The 18,731-nt window shown below is 41.7% G+C and overlaps 1 protein-coding gene, 1 long non-coding RNA gene and 1 pseudogene across 2 annotated transcripts; all 3 read left to right on the plus strand.

Annotated features, from left to right (window-relative positions):
• The first annotated feature begins 8,419 nt into the window (after positions 1 to 8,419).
• LOC136356401 (uncharacterized) lies at positions 8,420 to 9,754 on the plus strand. The gene is made up of 2 exons (XR_010741186.1): positions 8,420 to 8,711; positions 8,823 to 9,754. It is a non-coding gene; the product is annotated as an uncharacterized lncRNA (long non-coding RNA).
• Positions 9,755 to 10,084: 330 nt separating this feature from the next.
• Positions 10,085 to 15,116, plus strand: LOC9271144 (disease resistance protein RGA2). Its single transcript, XM_026025157.2, is given in 4 exon segments — positions 10,085 to 10,231; positions 10,848 to 12,243; positions 12,245 to 14,119; positions 14,588 to 15,116. Coding segments are annotated over 3 exon segments (3,255 nt in total). The 5' UTR covers positions 10,085 to 10,231; positions 10,848 to 10,864; the 3' UTR covers positions 14,589 to 15,116.
• Positions 15,117 to 16,406: 1,290 nt separating this feature from the next.
• On the plus strand, positions 16,407 to 17,163 carry LOC107278288 (GDP-mannose 4,6 dehydratase 1-like; annotated as a pseudogene).
• The last annotated feature ends 1,568 nt before the right edge of the window (positions 17,164 to 18,731 follow it).

Here is an 18,731-nt window from a genome sequence, read left to right on the forward strand (position 1 = left end):
TTGTTAACAAATTAATATTTTTATTTTGGATGTTTTTTCTTTCAGTTGTTCCTAGTGCTATTGTGGACAAATTAATATGTGAAAGTAAGTGGCTTGGCTAGGTGTTTATTTTGGATATTTTTTCTTTCAGTTGTTCCTAGTGCTACTGTGAATAAATTAATATGTGAATGTGGCACGGCTAGGTGTTTATTTTGGATGTTTTATCTTTCAGTTGTTCGTAGTGCTATTGTGAACAAATTAATATGGCTAGGCATGCTACGTTAGTGTTGACGGAAAACACGGTTGCCTACGAGATTTGCTTCACTCCAGTGCAGGTTCAAAGCGTGTCTCAAATGTCAAGAGCGTGCCAGCTGGTTTGATCTTGCAACCAGCAAGAAAGACAAAACAAACGTAACGTAATTAGATGAACGATAACCGATCGGCCGATAGGGCTGATGACGTATCATTAGGACCTACCCAATATGGGTAAACCTAATCGGCTGTGTCTTTAGGATAGTCAGTTAAAGTAAAAACCCTAAATATGCCCTATCTGTTGTAATGCCGTCTCTAAAGTATTTATGAATCACTTTAAGACAATATTATAGAAATAGCTATCAGGGTTATGGATGCCACATACCCGATAGTAATCGACTAAGCTCGGCAGGGCCCACCACATACTGTCAGGGTTATGGATACCACATAATAGTAGTTGACTAAATCTCGGCAGGACCCACCACATACCATGTCTTATACGGAAACAACCTTCGGATATAGGAGGAGTTCCGCATAAGGAAGGATGAATAGAGTTCTACATGGAAACGACAAGGACTACTCGTATTGTATCCATATTGGTCTCTCTAGTTCTACTTGGACAAGGAGACACCTATAGGTATAAATACAAGACCCCCTAGGAGGAGAAGGGAGACGGAACAATAGATCAAGACACAATATCAACATACAAGCCAACACACGCCAAGACAAGCCGCTGGATATCGACATCAGAGATATGCCTGGGCCAACCCTATCCGGTACCTACAGATGCCGGCTGTAGGGATCTAGCGTTGTCTCTGATCTCGCCGGGCACAAACTCGAGGAGGAAGACTACCCTGTTGTCGACTACGGGATGGTTTCACGGCCGCCCTGTCGACAACAGTTAGATAGGCTACCCCAAATATTGTACTGGTGTGATTATGGTGAATAAGAGCAACTACCGGCTTCGGCCAACAGGAGTAAGGTTATTACCTGACAATTCAGGGGCCCGAACCTGTATAAAAATCCTCGTCTTCGTCTCTTTTACCTAAGTCTCGCATATATCCTAGTACCAACGATCCCTATACTATGCAAATACCGGAATCGCAACATCAAACATCGACAATAGCCGATGGATCAGTACTTACAGCAAAAGTAGATAATGTACTGGCTAATACTCTAATACAGACTTATATGAACAAATCAATCTATATAAATATATTAGATAGCAATCGATCACCATATATGAAGTTTAAGCAAGATCAATCTAACTTGATGTACTTATATAAAGCAATCTATCTATATAAGTGGCAAATATATACGTAAACAGATCATGAAACATGTACTATCGTTTATATTAGGAAAGATCAGCCGAAACCCCAATACTATCCTTAATTATGATTAATTCCAGGTTAGTTTTTAGATTCTAAGCACGACTAAGGTTGATGCATAAGTATGCAAAGAAGCATAAAGTCTAAACAATCAAGTAATTAACCACTTTTTAGGATGGTGGGTATCTTAGCTAATCTAATCTAGTAAAGTAATTTAGTCGATACCGGCATAAACTCTAAAGTGAGAATCAGCCGATATGACTAAATTGAAATACTAAGACTAGATTAACTAAGATATATGATAGCAATGGTCACGATAAAAGAACTAATACTTCTAAAGTGACATAATAGCCCCGATAGCGCAGGTCGTTACCTCTTGTCGAGAGATCGCAGCCGATGCCCCGACTGGAAGCAAAAACTTGTCGAAAAGTAAAGGAAAGGGTGGCGATGCGTCGAAAGTTGTATTGATTGGATTGTCTCCCTTATTACAATGGTTTGGGGTTTATATTTATATCCTGAGTACAAAACTTGTCCATTATGGGCACGATTCAAACTTTCCTAAAGATAAAATACTAACAAGTCCTCACAGCGGACTCTTACCAAATCTCTAACTCAAAACTGACATAAATATCCTAATTAATAGATACAATTACCTTAAACGAGCTCTGTCTCTAAACGGCAATGACAGATATCTAAATCAAGGCCCATACCGAGTCTACGTCAGGCTATATCGACTGCTTGCCATATCAGCTCAATCAGACTTCGACTCTGTTTCCCGCCGATGCGCAATCCGTATTTGGCAAGATTCAATATTCTTCGATTCCTCTTTGATATCCAACTCTAAATCCGAGTCTATCTTGCCAAATTTCACTGCCAACAGTTATACACAATTTCATTCAGATGAAGAAAATGGAGAACATATAAATGCCATACCTAATCTATAATAGCTTTTCCAGCTTTCCTGGTATCAGTGTACACCTATGATTCTTTGGCCTCTTTCGCTTTAACATAAATGATTACCCAAATAGACCAACCATCTACCAAAGTATGTTGACAAGATGGCAACTCAATCATAACCGTATAGATCCATAAAAATTTTTGATTATCTATCAAATAATGCAAAGGTGAACTATTGGCTTGGGTGGTTTCCCATTGAGACTTGAACAGGTGTTGAGGCGAATTTCGCATAAACACACGAAGGCCTAAGAGATTTGTTTAGCTCTAGTGCATGTTTTAAAATTGGGTTTAGAGCAATGCAATTAGTTTGATCCTGCAACTAATAACAAGATAGAAATAAAAGATAGATCATGGAGTCGATTAGCTATAGGGCCAATATAGTACCTCTGCCTAGTTGTAGACGATGAAATTTCGGATCAACGGCTATAACCGATGGAATATTAATAAACATAAGAAAAAATATATTAGCCAAAACTTGACATTATAATTTCCAATGATTTGTCTTTAGTAAAGTCAATCTTGATAAAGCCGATGCATTGAAATAACTGTCAATAACTTCAATAAACAATTTAATGAATCATCATAAGTCGCTATCAAATAAAAGACAATCGTTAGGAATATTTCCTTATCAATCATAATCTTGATAGGTTGGACATAACCGAGGCAATATAAGATTAAAAATAATAAAGATAATCGCTAATTGATTGTATTAGATTTGATAACTAACCGATGGAGTAGATTGATTATTGATAAAAGGATAATTTACCAATAAAACAACGAATAATATCTATCGATTTGAGCAAATCTGTCTTAATAAAATATGACCTGATAAATTGGACATAACCGAGATAGTATAAAGTCAATATTGAACCTGATAGATTTAAACAAGCCAATAGATACTGAAGAAGGTGATTGATATATTGATTCTAACTAAGACAGCAAATCCATTGAAGAAAGAACCGATATATCTGATAGGCGACGTGTGCACAGACCAAATTAGTATATTGGACTTAAGAAAGTATTAGCCGGACCGATACAATCATACAAGCAAAATAGATGAAACTTACTTTTTTGCCAAAGATCGAAACAGATGCAGCCCAAACACGAAAATAGGGTGGCGATGCACCGAAACTTGTATATTTACAAAACCCAAGGCAAACATATTTATACCCTCAGATTAGAAAAGAGTCCAACTCAAACACGACTCGATCGGCTAAAAGGAAACTGAGTGCAATTTACATACGACACAATTGGTTTAGAATTCTATCTGTAGAAGGAAATTAAAACATTCCTTAATACAGAAGTTGATATAAAATCTGCGAAACTATATCTGATACGCTTCCCAACCGAATCCACTACAATCATGGCGTCAATTTCGCCTTTGACTTGATCTTGACTAACGACAATTACCAATTCTACCGTCAACAAGTAGTAGGAGCAATTGGCATATTCGGCTAACTGCAAATGCCATGCATTGCGGCGATTATAACAACACAGTGCATCCTACATTGATTTCCCCTAATATCAAATGATAGAACTTACGAGCGAAGCAAGATAGGAAAATAGTGTAGCTCTAGGCTCCAAGCCATCCATCTACTTCTTGATAATATTAAACTTGTCTACATTAAAAGTTTGTTGCTATATAGTGCCCATCAACGCAAACGGTAGTTAGAAATGAGAAATGTATGATTGTAACTTCTATGCATATGCAAGTCCAAATGCGTATGATATGCATGCATTTGTCCTTTCCAAGAACAACTGCATACTCATGCCTTCACAGATATCTGCTGAACATTAGTTGCTTGTAATTTTACCTTATCTGTTGCTCACTTGCAATTGATTTTACTCTGTAACTTGGAAGTATATTACTTCCTCCGTTTCATAATATAAGTCATTTTAGCATTATCCACATTCATATAGATGTTAATGAATCTAGACATATGCTATATCTAGATTCATTAACATCGCTATGTCTAGATTCATTAACATCTATATGAATGTGGACAATACTAGAATGACTTACATTGTGAAACGGAGGAAGTAATATCTACTCCCTCCATTTAAGGTTATAAGATGTTTTAACTTTGATCAAAGTCAAACTATTTCAAGTTTGACTAAGTTTATAGACAAATATAGTAATATTTATAATACTAAATTAGTTTCATCAAATCAATAATTGAATATATTTTCATAATAAATTTGTTTTGGGTTGAAAATGTTACTACTTTTTTCTATAAACTTAGTCAAACTTAAAGCAGTTTGACTTTGACCAAAGTCAAAACGTCTTATAACCTGAAACGGAGGACGTAGCAAACAACTTAGCTTATCTCTTAACAGCACTGCAGCGGCAAAACAACTTTCAAAATTTTCAGCAATTCAGAACAGAACCTAAACCAGCAAATAACCAGACCAATCATCAGTGCAGTACTTCATGCCCACGTTAAATCTCCTGCGCACGTAAAACGGAGCGGTTTATTAGCACGTTATTAATTAAGTATTAACTAATTGTTTTTAAAAATTGGATTAATATGATTTTTTAAAGCAACTTTCGTATAGAATATTTTTTTCAAAGAACGCACTGTTTAACCGTCTGAAAAAGGAGAGAGGTGAATTGGGAAAGTTAGGGAAAGAACTCAGCCTTAATAGCAGCATCTCACATGAAGGAAATATTACGCACCAAAGTACATTGACTCACAAACACACCGCACACGCCTGCAATCCGTAACACTAGTCTTCCACTTCCACCGGGTGCTGGACAACACGATCTGAAGAAGTGATTCCAACGAGAAGCAAGAGCGTACCCAGATGGATAATTGGATACCCGGTCAATGCCATTTCTGCGATTTCATCTCAATTAAACAATTCCCACATTGTTTTCTTTGGTGAGGCCTATTCCCACTAGTGAGAACCCATCTCGGTTTGCAATCCCTTTAGTCCTGGGTTGCAAATCGGGATGTCTAATTCGGGACTGAAGATACCCATCTTTATAACTGGGACTAAAGATCTATTTTTAGTACCAGCCAGGACTAAAGGTATTTTTTAATTGTTTTTTGTTGCTTGCATATTGCCCAAATCCGCACATCAAATTGACATCACAGATAAAATGCGGAATGCCTGCCTCCTCCCGCACGCCACCAACAACCACCGCCCGCCGCCCACTGCTGACGCCACCGACGGAGAAGGGGGGGGAGGAGAGGAGAGGGGAGGGTGCTGCCGCCGCTTGCCACCCGCTGCCGCCTGCCGCTGCCCACTGCCGACGCCGCCGACGATGGAGAGGGGAAGGGGAGGAAAGCGAGGAGAGGGGAGGGGAGGGGGGAGGAGTGGAAGAGCCGTGAAGTGGATAAGTGGAGGAGGCGTGCGGCTGCGTGAGGAAATAAGGACGACGAGGAAATAGTTAAAAAATAAGTTGAGGAGATAAGGACGGGTGGGGAGGCGTGCGGCTCAGTGCGCTGTTCCGGATTTTTTCAACTTTTGACCCAGTTGGTATAAACAATAGGGACTAAATATTGACACCAACCGGGACTAAAGATAGTGGGGGTGTGACATTCGCCTAACGACTTTTTAAACTGAGACTTAAAATGTACCAACTGGGACTAAAGATTATAAAGTGTTATTAGGTTTTGAACTGGGGCTACAGATCTTATTTATTCCCGGTTCCTATTCAAACCGGGACAAATGTGATTTTTGCCATCCGGATAAAGATCTGTTCTCCAGTACTGTTCACACTCAAAAATTTCAAAATGCTGAAAACTCAATGTACATATGCAAAATTTGCTCAAATACTCCACTAAAACTAGCATTTTAGTTTAAAAATTACAAAAATACAACACAAATAGTCTAATGGGTCATGCCTATAGAGTGAGTCTGGCTCGAATTTAAGTAGGGAGGTCATTTTGGGTCAAAATTAAGGGTGATCCAGGACCTGTATCAGGGGCGGAGCTTGATTAGGGGGTGCCCAGGAACCCGGTCAAGAAAATTTTTTAGCTATACCTCATCTATTTTCACCATGTACGCACCCCCCTCAATACAAACTTAGGCATCCGCATCAGCTTAAAGTCGATTTAAAGTAGAGTAAATTAAGCAAGTGACACCATCCTCCATTTCGCTCTAGCTCCGCCCCCGTATCACTCCTGAACCCCCCATGCTATCTCTGTTCATCCCTACACGACGCCAGTGCACCACCAGCATCCCACCCCACACACGTCCTCACGCCGTTGGACTTCTTTAACCGATGTCGAGGGCTAGCGTGACATCGAGCCTGTGCTCCTCGCTTCCACCCACGGTCATGGATCGAGCTCAAGGGCAAGGAGGCAGAGCGAGGAGAGCGAGCTCGTCTTGGTGCTTCGACAACGACCATCCTGGCGACATGCTGGTTGGGGACGACCACTGGATGCCCTGCTCATGTCTCTTGATCTCTGTTTGTGCAGCACGAAGGGGCGTCGAAGGAGGCCTGACGGACAAGGCCGTCGGCGATGCAGAGGTTGGAGGAATTGTTCTCCGCTTCTTCTTGTGATTCAAACCATGGGGCTAAGGGGAATTTCATCCATTGAAGTGGTAAAAGAGGCAAAATCAAGCCAATGAATTAAAAAAGGGACGGGTTCGTTTGAAAGATCGTTCAGCTTTAGCATTTTTGCTGCGCGAAACAAAAAAAAATACCAGTATTAACTATTATAAACTTTTTTATAAGAAAAAAAACTATATAAAAAATGTTTTATAAAAACATATTATTTACCAGTTTGAAAACATAGTAACAATAAACAAGGAAAGGAAGAAGGGCAACTGTTTATTACTACTTCCGTCCCAAAATATAAGAATTTTTAAAATTGGACATAATTATTAAGAAAATAGGTAGAATTAAATGGAGGAGAGATTGTGTTTAGTTAAGAAGTGAAGGTAGACGAGAAAAGTGAATGATAGAGTTGTGATTAGTTTGGAAGAGGATGTTAGGAAGAAGTCGTTATATTTTTAGACAAGTTCTGAGTGATAGAAGTTATTATATTTTATGATGAATGAAGTATGAGATGTAGTAGAGACATTGCAGGTTTACGTTTCAGTGGAAGCTAGCCCCTGTTGGCAAAATACTTCGACTTGTTTGACAACTCGAGCGAAGAGGATTGGAAGTTTACATGAGGAGATTGATGGTGAGATTAAGATGTGAATTTGATTTTTAATCCCAATATCTTGTTTAGTAGATATGGTGAAAATTGATAGGGAGTTTAATTTGAGATTATGTCATTAATGAAAAATGGATGCTTGGGATTTATTTAGGCAGAGTAAAGGATGAATTCCCTCTTAATTACCACCTCTATTCAGGTATTGAAAAGGAGGGAGTCTACAGAGTGGCGGATCTAGGAACTTTTATGAGTCTGGACAAGCCTAACGATAGAGAAGGACAATTAACTCCATACAACCACGTGCATGATTTAGGATAGATCAAGTTCTAATTTATTTTTTTTTGAAGAGAATCGACTTCTAATTTATGAAGAAGAGAAGCGATGCGCAAAATTATATCGATGAAATGTAACTCGTTAATTGTTAATGTTGAATAACTAGACAGTTATATATATAGTTAGTCATTTTGCTACTTTATGTGCTGATTAACTGATCTGACATTCATTAGAACTAGTTAATTAAACACGTAATTTGCTACGGGTAGTATTTTACTCAATTGTATGCGACAGGCTAACCGAGACTGGCTCTGCCGCTGGAGAAAATTGATGGTGAGATTAAGAAGAGAATTTAATTTTTAATTCTAATATCTTGTCTACTAGAGGTGGTGAAAATTGAATGGGAGTTTAATTTGAGATTAGATTATTAATGAAAAAATATTATTGAGATTTATTTGGACAAAATAAAGGATGAATTATCTCCTAATTACCACCCCTTCTCAATTCTCCATCCTCATTCCCCGCGGCAGCGGCAGGCTCAATGCCTTCTCGCATCGATTCTTGATCCCAAGGAGATGGTCAAGGGGAGAAGCGGCGCTTCTCGATTCGACGGCGACGACCTTGGAGGAGGGAGGAACGGCGGCGCTTCTTGATCCAACGGCGACAAGGCATGGGGGGAGCAGGCGCAGGAGGGTTACCTCTTGTCGATCTTGGCCTGACGCTGACGGCGGCCATGGGTAGAGCCGTAGAGGTGGCCTCCTGCCCGCCGGACGCTGTGCTCCTTCTCCCCCGCATCGAACAGTGAACTGTGAGGTGTCCTTGTTGCCTGGAATACTTTGGCTATTTCTTATTCCCTTGGTTCCAACCAAGAATTTGATTCACTTTTTTTTTTTTGTGCTGCTCTCGGTTCGATTTGCAGGCACAAATGTGAGCATCAGACTGGATGGCCAACATTTAGGGTGACTCCACTCCAGAGCGCTGCTTGATCCATCTTCTGCTTTCATTGTTACTATTTCTTTGCTTCCAAACCACATATGCATTCAGGGTGACTGACCGAATCCAATGCCATTGATTTCTTTTGTCCTCTGTCCACCAATCTTCGAAATTTTGTCTGGCTAGCAGGGAAAGCGAGCAGGCAGGTTCAGTGGTCAGTGCAGAGAGAGCAACCCTGCAGCTATTGATTCAGTGCAGAGAGAACCCAGCACCAGTTCGCGAAAAAAAGAACCCAGCACCAAAGCTGCAATGATTCAGCAGCTGCAGCTGTTGATTCAATGCAGAGAGAATCCATCACCACATCTGATCGCAGAAGATGCAGATGCGGTTCTGCAGACGATCAGCCGCCAGCAAAACAAACGCCAGCGAAGGACCAGCCACATCAAGTTCAACGATCTCCAAATTGACATGCAACACAACAAAAGCTGATTAGACCATGGGAGAGGTGCAAACTGGTGTGCAACAACAAAACCTTATTCGACCATTGAACAGGTGCTCGTGTGCGGAGCGTGCGCTGAATTCTCCTGAAGTGAAGGCTACCAGCGCCGTATTGGCACATCAGGGATATCAACTTCTACAACAAAAACTGCTCATTAGTTCCCAGATGCAGGGGTATTCCAAAATGGCCTCTTAATTTGATCCATCTTATGTCCAGTGGTGCCTCAGCTACCATTCTTTGGGAATGGATCTTGTTAGGCACCAAAAACTCCAATGGGGAGGCACCACTTTTTGTAAGCAAAATGTTAATATATTGTCCAACTAGTAATAACTATAATGATAACCCCATGATACCATGCTATGGACAACTTCATTTCAAAAGGTAAGAGTATGGAATAAAGCTGAGTGGTGAGTTAAGTATATGGACTGAATGGGACAGCTATTAGTGGCCCCTTTTCTTTTTTATTTTAATTTTCTTTTTTGTCCTTTTGGCACAACAATGGAACATCCTGGGTACCTTTTAGTAATTTCCCAGAAGGTTAGCTGAGCACTTGTGCGTGGATGCAGCGTATGGCCCCAAAAGTGAGTTGAGCCCCTTCTTCTACATAAGGAAAGAACTAACTGAAATTTGGGGCTGTACTCTTCTAAATTTCAGTTAGCGCTCTTCGTTTAATTTTTGGGAGACGAAATTTGTACTCTATCTGGAACTAGCGCATCTGCACTCTCTTTCCTGTGATCCTATCTAATCTCTATTCATATTGATCTAACATTTTTTTGAACAAACATGTGATTGCTTTGCTCATAAAAGACATCAAGAAGAGCAAGATCAAGAAGAGGAGCTAGCTAGGTAGTCTGATCATTGGGTAGAAAGATTTGTGAAACAAATTAAGGACCCAGGTACGTGATCCAATTATTTCCCTTCTTTACTCCAGCTTGGTATGTTTGGAGTATCAGATATACTACAATTGTCAGCAGAAACTGTTATTTTCCAATTGTAGACAAAGTCTGCATGTTGCAATTTCTTGTGTTCTTGGTCGATTTTATACTGTACTAGTAAGCTTAGAACAAAATTTCAAACTGTGCTTGCTGTCTTACATGTTTCTTTCACTACGACTAGTCGAACTTCCAGAGAAATTATGTGCCTATTTGAGATATAGTTGTATGAAATACAATTATACATTTAGATGTCCAGGCAGACTGCATGTTGTAGCCTTTTGTGTTGCTCTTCAGTTTTGTACTAGACAAGTAATGTTAGAACAAGATTTCAAAATTGTGTGTTTTGTCTTGCATGTTGCTTTAACCAAAACTAGTCGAATTTCCTGAGAAATCATGTGCCTTCAACCACTAGATACAGTAGACCCGGCATAATTTGCTAGACTTTAAAAGCAAATTGTTTTTTGAATGGTAGATAGATAGGTGTTAGGTTTGCCTTCAACCACTAGATACAGTAAATCTAGCTTTTCCATGATGCATCTCTGGAACTCTTAACAGTTTAGCACTTATGATCATGCAGCAGTGCTCAATCTGGCTATGGACAAGGTCGTCGGAATATTGAGGGGAGTAGCTGGTGTTGCTGCTGACGCCAATGCATTCCGTGAATTCTTCCACTGGGTCACACCACACGTCTTAGCTGCCGTACGTTCTCAACAGCAGCAGCAGCTGCTGCAACTGGATTCAGGAGGGCCAGTATCAGCATCAACTGGAAACAACAGAACAGCTCCACTGCATCAGATTCAGGATGATCTTCAGAAACTCGAGCACAACCTTTGGGTGATCCAAACAACTATTACATCCACGATGCATGATCTCATCGACCGCCTTGAGTGGCATAGCCACAGGGAAACAGAAGCCAGGCACCTTCGCCAGATCAAGGATGCAGTGTACGATGCCGAGGACCTCCTTGATGAGTACAATTACTATGCTCTTAAGGTGAAAGTGGAGGCGAGCAAGAACTTGGGGCAAGATCACTCACATGGACCCGTTTTAGAGTTCTTGGACAGTGTCAACTTCAATGGCAACTTCAGCAAAGTGATGGAAATCCAAGACAGACTGAAGCATGTTTTCGACCAATCCATGGGTTTAGGCTTGCACAAAACACCCAAGAAGTTTGATCGATTAGTCAGGCCAGAGACATGCCGTGTCCTTGATGAGTCACAGATATTTGGTCGTGAGCAAGAACTGAAGGAGTTGATGCAAATGCTAGGAGTAGATGGACACAAGAGAGGCAGGCCTGCAGCACACACTAACACTACTGAAGCAAGAAGGATGGAGTTGCCTGTGTTGCCAATAGTTGGCATGGGAGGTGTCGGCAAGACAACTATGGCCCAACAAATCTGTGAGGATCCAGAGGTGCGCAAACATTTTCATCACCGCATAATCTGGATATGTGTCTCAGATGAATTTGAGGTAAACAGGTTAACAAAAGATGCTCTGAAGTCTCTTGGAGTCAAGTCAGAAGATACCGATACAAGGGATAATCTTATGGTTAATTTACGTGATAGTGTCAAGTCAAAGAAGTTTTTGCTCGTCCTTGATGACATGTGGGATGATGTCTTAAAGGATGAGAAAGGATGGAGAACATTTCATAGAACTTTAAGCAATGGTCTTGATGGCAGTATGATTTTGGTCACCACTAGATCTTCCAAGGTTGCTAACTTAGTCAGCGACGGTAATCACTATGAGCTGAAAGGATTGCAAGATGGGGTTTTCTGGAATTTCTTCAAACTATGTGCATTTGGATCTGTCCAGAGTTGGAGCAACAGGCCAGAGTTGCAGCGCATTCGTCCAGAATTGGAGCGCATTGGTAGAGCTATACTTCCCAAGTTGAAGGGTTCACCTTTGGCTGCCAAAACTCTTGGACGATTGTTGAAATGCAACCGAAGCATAGAGCACTGGGAAGACATATTGAAAAGAGCTGTGGCGATTAGAACAAGAGGAGACTGACATTTTGCCGGCCCTTCGACTAAGCTATGCGTACCTGCCGCAGTACATGAAAGAATGCTTCTCAATCTGTGCTATATATCCAAAGGATCACATATTTCAAAAGGAATTTTTAGCAGACATTTGGGTAGCACAAGGGTATGTGGAGCCTCAAGATGCATCCTCTTGCTTTGATGACCTTGTAAACCGATCCTTCTTTCAGCAAGCAGCCCACCAATATGATAATCAGTATGTAATTCATGATTTGCTACATGATACAGCACAACTAGTCTCTAAGGATGAGCGCTTCATCATACAACATGTAAGTGACCTAGCTAAAATCCCTCCAAAGGTACGTCATCTATCAATATTCACTAATGGAAATATCAGATGTTCAGATTTACTGTATATTTGCGCACAAAATAAAAAATTGCGTTCCCTAGTATGCAATGATTCTTACATAAATTGGGAACCTTTTGCTCCCATGATTGACGGTTGGTTCAATGAACTTTTGAATATCCGTGTATTGAGTTTTGATCTTTCGACTGTCAGAAAGCTACCTGAGAGCATAGGCAACTCAATACATTTGCGCTACCTTGGTTTATTAGGAAATTCTACTTTTGAGACCCTTCCTTCATCTGTTAGCTGCCTGTATCATGTCCAGACTATAAATGCCAAGGGTTGTGTTTTCAAAAGATATCCTCAAGGTTTTAGTGATCTTATTTCCTTAAAGAAAATTGAATCAAAGGGCTTCATATATAATAAGGATAAAGATAAGCAATGCCTAAGGTGGCCCATAATGCGAACACCTGACAGGGGCGAAGCCAGAACAAGGCTGAGCCCCCCCTATGCTCCAAACCTGGCTCTGCCACTGACACCTGAAGAACAGTTACAGATGACAGAGGAGCAGATTGAATTGTTACCTCATTGGAACCTTCAGCATTTGACAATAGAGTATTACCTGGGTCAATCTTGCCCCAGTTGGCTCCGGCCAGACTGCCTGAAAATGCTGACTTCACTTAAACTTTCTTATTGCAAGAACATTCAGAGCATATCATTCTTTGACCCACTCTTTCCTGATTCGGAAGATTCAAAGAACATTTGTCACCTTGAGGTGTTGGATATCCAACATTGTCCTAACATCAATTGGCAAGGTTTGGTGGCTTTACCTTCTTCTCTTAGAAAGATTATCCTTGGAAACTTTGGCCATTCGACGGATCACTTTGTGAGTTGCTTTTGTGGCCTCGCTCTCCTGAAATGTCTGCAAATACAGTGTGAATTCTTAATGTCTATTCCCCTGCAAGTTTGTAAAAATAATCTTCAAGCCTTGGAGGATTTGCATATTTATCAGTGTAGCTCCCTCACATCCATCTATGTCTCAGAGGCAAGCAGCAGGCACCCTGTTGGAGTATTTTCATCCCTTTCAAGTGTCACCATTTCTCTTTGCAATGCACTGTTGAGTCTTGATGAGTTCCTGATGCCTGCTTATATGCCCGTCGTGAAGACCATTCTTGTGGAAAGTTGTCGACAATTAGCATTACTGCCGATTGATGAGCTTCATCGCTTTTCTTGCTTGGAGGTGCTACGTATTGAATCATGTCCCAATTTGAATACACGGAGGATAATGACATTACCATCCTCTCTTCGGAAGCTCAGTTTACTCGGTTGTCCAAGCATAGAGTTCATCGACAACAGCCATCTGGCGAGTTCTGTGACACTCAAGGGACTCAACCTGAAACTTGTTAGCTGTCCAGACCTCATCTCTATTGTTGGTGCTATATCTATCTCTGAAATACAGTCGGGTTATATACATGATTGCCCCAAGCTGATGGAGATGACACAGCCTTTCACAAGAGGTCGCTACTGGTACGTGCTAAGGAATCACACTTGATAGCTCTTTTTTTTTTCTGTTAAAACTGGTTATCTTCATCTATCATAGAGTAATCTCATTAACTTTTTGATAATTTTTTTTGTATGAAATATTTTTAAGCTCACAGCAAATTGTCATGCTAGAAGTGCTCTGCTTCCATATCATAAATTGTGTTGTACTTATTTATAACATCTAGAGTTCTAGACTCGACCAAATCTCATAATTGGTATTACAGTTAGTCGTATTTTCATCAACTGTGGCAAACAGACCGGTTTCCGCTGGCTGTCAAGTCCACAATAAGCCGATACTAGCTTTTTGGAGACTTCACTTTTACAATACTATGTCGTAGAATACTAATTTGTTTAGATTTAGTTATGCTCTAGGAAAAGAAAGCTGAAATGAAGTACGAGTTGTACTATTTATATTCATTGGATTTGATAGTTCATTGTTGTTAATGGTTTCAGATGATTTCAAGATAATGTCGAGTGTTCAAGATGATTTCAGATGCAAACAGCACAGAACATGCCAGCATAAGTTATGTTGGGGATCAGGGAGAATCATCTCGGCAAACTCTACATCATTCACTTATATCATAATGTTTGAAGTTTAGTAATAAACTTTGTTATTATATATAGGAGAGAGCCAAAAGAAAGTGCAGACTAATCAGACCATGGGTATTGGCTAGGAGATGAGAATCTCAAGAGCTGAATTTGTGGGTGTACAATTGTGTATTTTACTGGATGATACCCCATGCATTGGTGTGGAGATTTACGTGAAAGACTATTATATATAGAGGGACAAACTTTATAAAAATATAACGGTATCATGATGAATAACTTTGAATCACTCTATTAAATTTTGTAGGATGCAGTTTTATTTCAGCCCACGGTGGCTTTTGTTGTGTGTTGGTCTTAGTAGAATTGTATCAGGGAACTATAGCCTACGTACATAACCGAAGTATCTTAAAACTGCTGAGATGAAATCTGTATGCAATGGCTCATGTATTCTTGATAATGATATGGCGTGCTTTATCTAAAGGCTCCTTTATAGTGTTAATTGCAGTTAGTGGATCAGACAATTATATAGGAAGAAAGGATTACGGTGTTAGAAAAAAGAACTCTTTATCTCTGTTACTGAGCAATTGATGTGGAGCACTTAGAAGTTGGCAGTGTAGATTTTGATGTATTGCCTGTCAGAGCTCGTCAGTATGCAAATATTAGATTGAACTGAAATTTGCCAAAAGGGTTTATATTAAGCTGTAAGGTGAGAGACATCAGTAAAGATGGCCATCATTCATGGGCTGTGGATGATAACGAGGAGCATCTGGCTCCTTTTCTGCCGATGCGTTTGCTCTACTTGTTGTCAGTGCTCTATTGTCTTGAAATGGCGTCCGTTGAAACACTACCACATGACAACATCATTTAGAAATAGAGTAAATTTCAAAATAACTCAGGTTGTAAGGCATATGCATATGTAAAGAGACAATTGCTTATGGGACTAGAGAGAGTACATGACAACAATAAGCAAAACATACACCCTCCGTTCTAACATTTATCTAGATTCATCTGCATAAGTTATTTTTTATTAGACGAAGGGAGTGCATGACAACAACATTTACTCATTTAGAGGTTGTGTGGCCGAAAGATTTATCTATTTGTCACTATAAGAAACGGTCATTCTCCAAATGCTACTATTAAAATTATCATTACATTTTTTTACACTGGAGTGAGGAGAATGTTTTTTTTTTTTGCTACTTTCGCATATATGGGTGTGCCAACGGGGGAATAAGTACACTTTGACTCCCTCAAATATACAATCAATTTAATTTCTATCCCTCAATCACAATAGCAAATATCTTAAACCCTTACGGCCTTAACTATTAAAACTGGTGCAAAATAACTTTCTCGGTGGTTATAAAGTTGGTTTTCATTGGCATGACTCGTTGATCTAGTCCAATCGCTGAGTCGGCATGTATGGACCCACATGTCATCATCTCTCTCCTTCCCTTCTTCCTCCTCCCCCTCTCTCTCCCTTCTCTCCATGTTCCCATCCCTACTCCAACAGCGGCACTGCCGTGCTGTGGTGTCAACGACGAGGCCACCCCGTCATCGGTTTCACTTTCCCTGGTGCCGCTGCGCAAGGTCGCCCTAGTGACCGGCATCACAAGGTAGGACGGGAGCTACCTAATGGAGCTTCTGTTCCGGAAGGGCTACGAGGTGCGCGCGACGGCTCTACCACATCTAACATGACCCACACACACAATCATCGATGCCACGCTAGTAGATGCACCTCCACTACGCCGACATCTCTAACTCCTCGTCGCTCCGTTGCGTGCTTGATCACATCCTCCTCGACGAGGTCTACAACCTCACCGCGCAGTGCCATGTCGCGTTGTCCTTCGAGGTGCCCGACTACACCGCCGACGTCACAGCCACGAGCGCGCTCTGCCTCCTCGAGGCCGTCCACCTCGCCCACAAGCCCATTCGCTACTACCAGGCGGTCCCCTCCGAGATGTTCGGCTCCACGCCACCACTACAAAGTGAGTCCTCCCCCTTCCACCCATGGTCCCCTACACCGTCGCCAATTCGCCGCCCTCTAGTACGCCATCAACTACCACGAGGCTTACAGCATGTTTGCCTGGCAGCAGCGTACTCTTCAACCATGAGTCCTCACGCCATGGCGAGAACTTCAGACTAACATTACCGGCGCCGTCGGCCGCATCAAGGTTGGACTCACCAAGGTCTTCCTCAGCAATCTCTCTGTCACCAGGGACTTGGGCTTCTTCGGGGACTAAGTCAAAGCAATGTGGCATATGTTGTAGCAGGACCAGCACAGCGACTACGTCGTAGCCACCAAGGAGTCCCACACCGTCAAGGAATTCCTCTTGGCCATCTTCCCCAGTAGCAGCTCCGTCAGGTGGCTCCTGTCATGCCTCGTGATGCTGGTCACCAAGGCGACCTTCCACGATGGCACCAGGGAATGCAGCATCAATGGCTGGGGTGGCCTCATTGTTGTCAGCACCACCGTTGTCCACTGTTAGAGTGGGGTGGGGACAGGGAGATATAAGGGAGAGAGGGGAGTAGAAAGAATGGAAAAAGAGAGAAAGGATGACATGTGGGCCCACACATGCTGACAACGAATGGATTAGGTCAACAAGCCACATCAACATAAACCTCACTCAAAACCACCGAGGAAGTCATTTGCACCGGTTTTAATGGTCGAGGGTTTAAGATATCTGGTATTGCGATTGAGGGATAGGAATTATAGAATCCAGATCCTCTGACGTAGCGCTTGGACACCGCATCGAACGAAAGCGCGGAGTGTGGCAGCCAAACTGGCTCGCGCTCGGCCCAAATCAGCAAAATAGCAAAATCGGCATCGGTCATTCGCTCCCAATTCCTCAAGGCCGTCAGCCGGTGACCGCTCCTCGTCGTCTCCTCCGGCCCAAGCGCTGGTGGAGCGGATCCTGCAGGAAGCACCTCCCCTCGTTGTCAGCCACCTCCCCGTCAATCGCCTCCTCGCGCCTCTTGAGAGCCCTGCTTCATCCGGGGGATCTGCCTCGTCTGGGTCTACCTCGACGACGATGGCTTCCACGGCGGAGCACTTCACCACCACCCACATCAGAGCAGTGAGACCAGTGACAGGGGTCGCGCTGCCACGATACCACATCCGTTGCTGCCATGACCGCAGCACTGCCGCCACAACGATGACCACCATCACCACGGGCTTTTGGAGGAAGGCAACAGTTGCTTGAGAAGCCTAGTTGCGATTGTAAATTGATGTGAATGCGGCAATTGGATGTCTTCTTTACTGATTCCAGACTGATTAATTTGTCCAATTGAGAATGTTCTATTATGCAATTTGAGATCAGTACATACAAACTTGGCATATATGCATAGAGACTTGCATACTACTTGCTTTTGCTTGCAAAATGGCAAAAGATAGCTGTTTGTACTCCACCCGCACCTGAGCCAGACTGGACGGGACAACGAGCGACCGCCGGCCGATGGCCACGAGGAATTAGGAGAGATCCAAGATTTTGCTGGCAAATTAAGGAAACGAGCTCTTTCTTCTAACGGACCGTGCTATTTCGCTGATTTGGGCCGAGCACAAGCCAGTTTTGCTGGCTCACTCCGTGCGTTCGTCCAATGCGGAATGGACGACGTAGACGTCCATCTGACGTCACGAGTGATCTGGATCCAAATTATACTGGATGTATATTTGAGGGACTCAAAATGGACTTATTCTGCCAACATGTACTGTCAACACAAAAGGTCCATTTTGCCTCTTGTAGGTAGGGATGAAAACGGTACGGAAACGGACGGAAACCATCTTTATCGTTTTCGTTTTCATATTTTTTTCGGAATCGAAAAGCCCGGATACGAAAATGGAATCGAATATTATCGAAACCGAAAACGGAGCGAAAACGAAGTGGCACAAATACGGTAACGAAAATTTATCGGAATACAGAAACCCCTCAAACTGATAAATCCAATTCTCAAGTCTCAACGGTCAACAATTCATCGTAAAACACAATCATATAAATCCAATTGTTAAGTCTAAACAATATATCACAAAACACAATCTATGAAATAAATTATCTATGTT

Source organism: Oryza sativa, chromosome 4, assembly GCF_034140825.1.
Source record: "Oryza sativa Japonica Group chromosome 4, ASM3414082v1".
Lineage (NCBI taxonomy): Eukaryota > Viridiplantae > Streptophyta > Magnoliopsida > Poales > Poaceae > Oryza > Oryza sativa.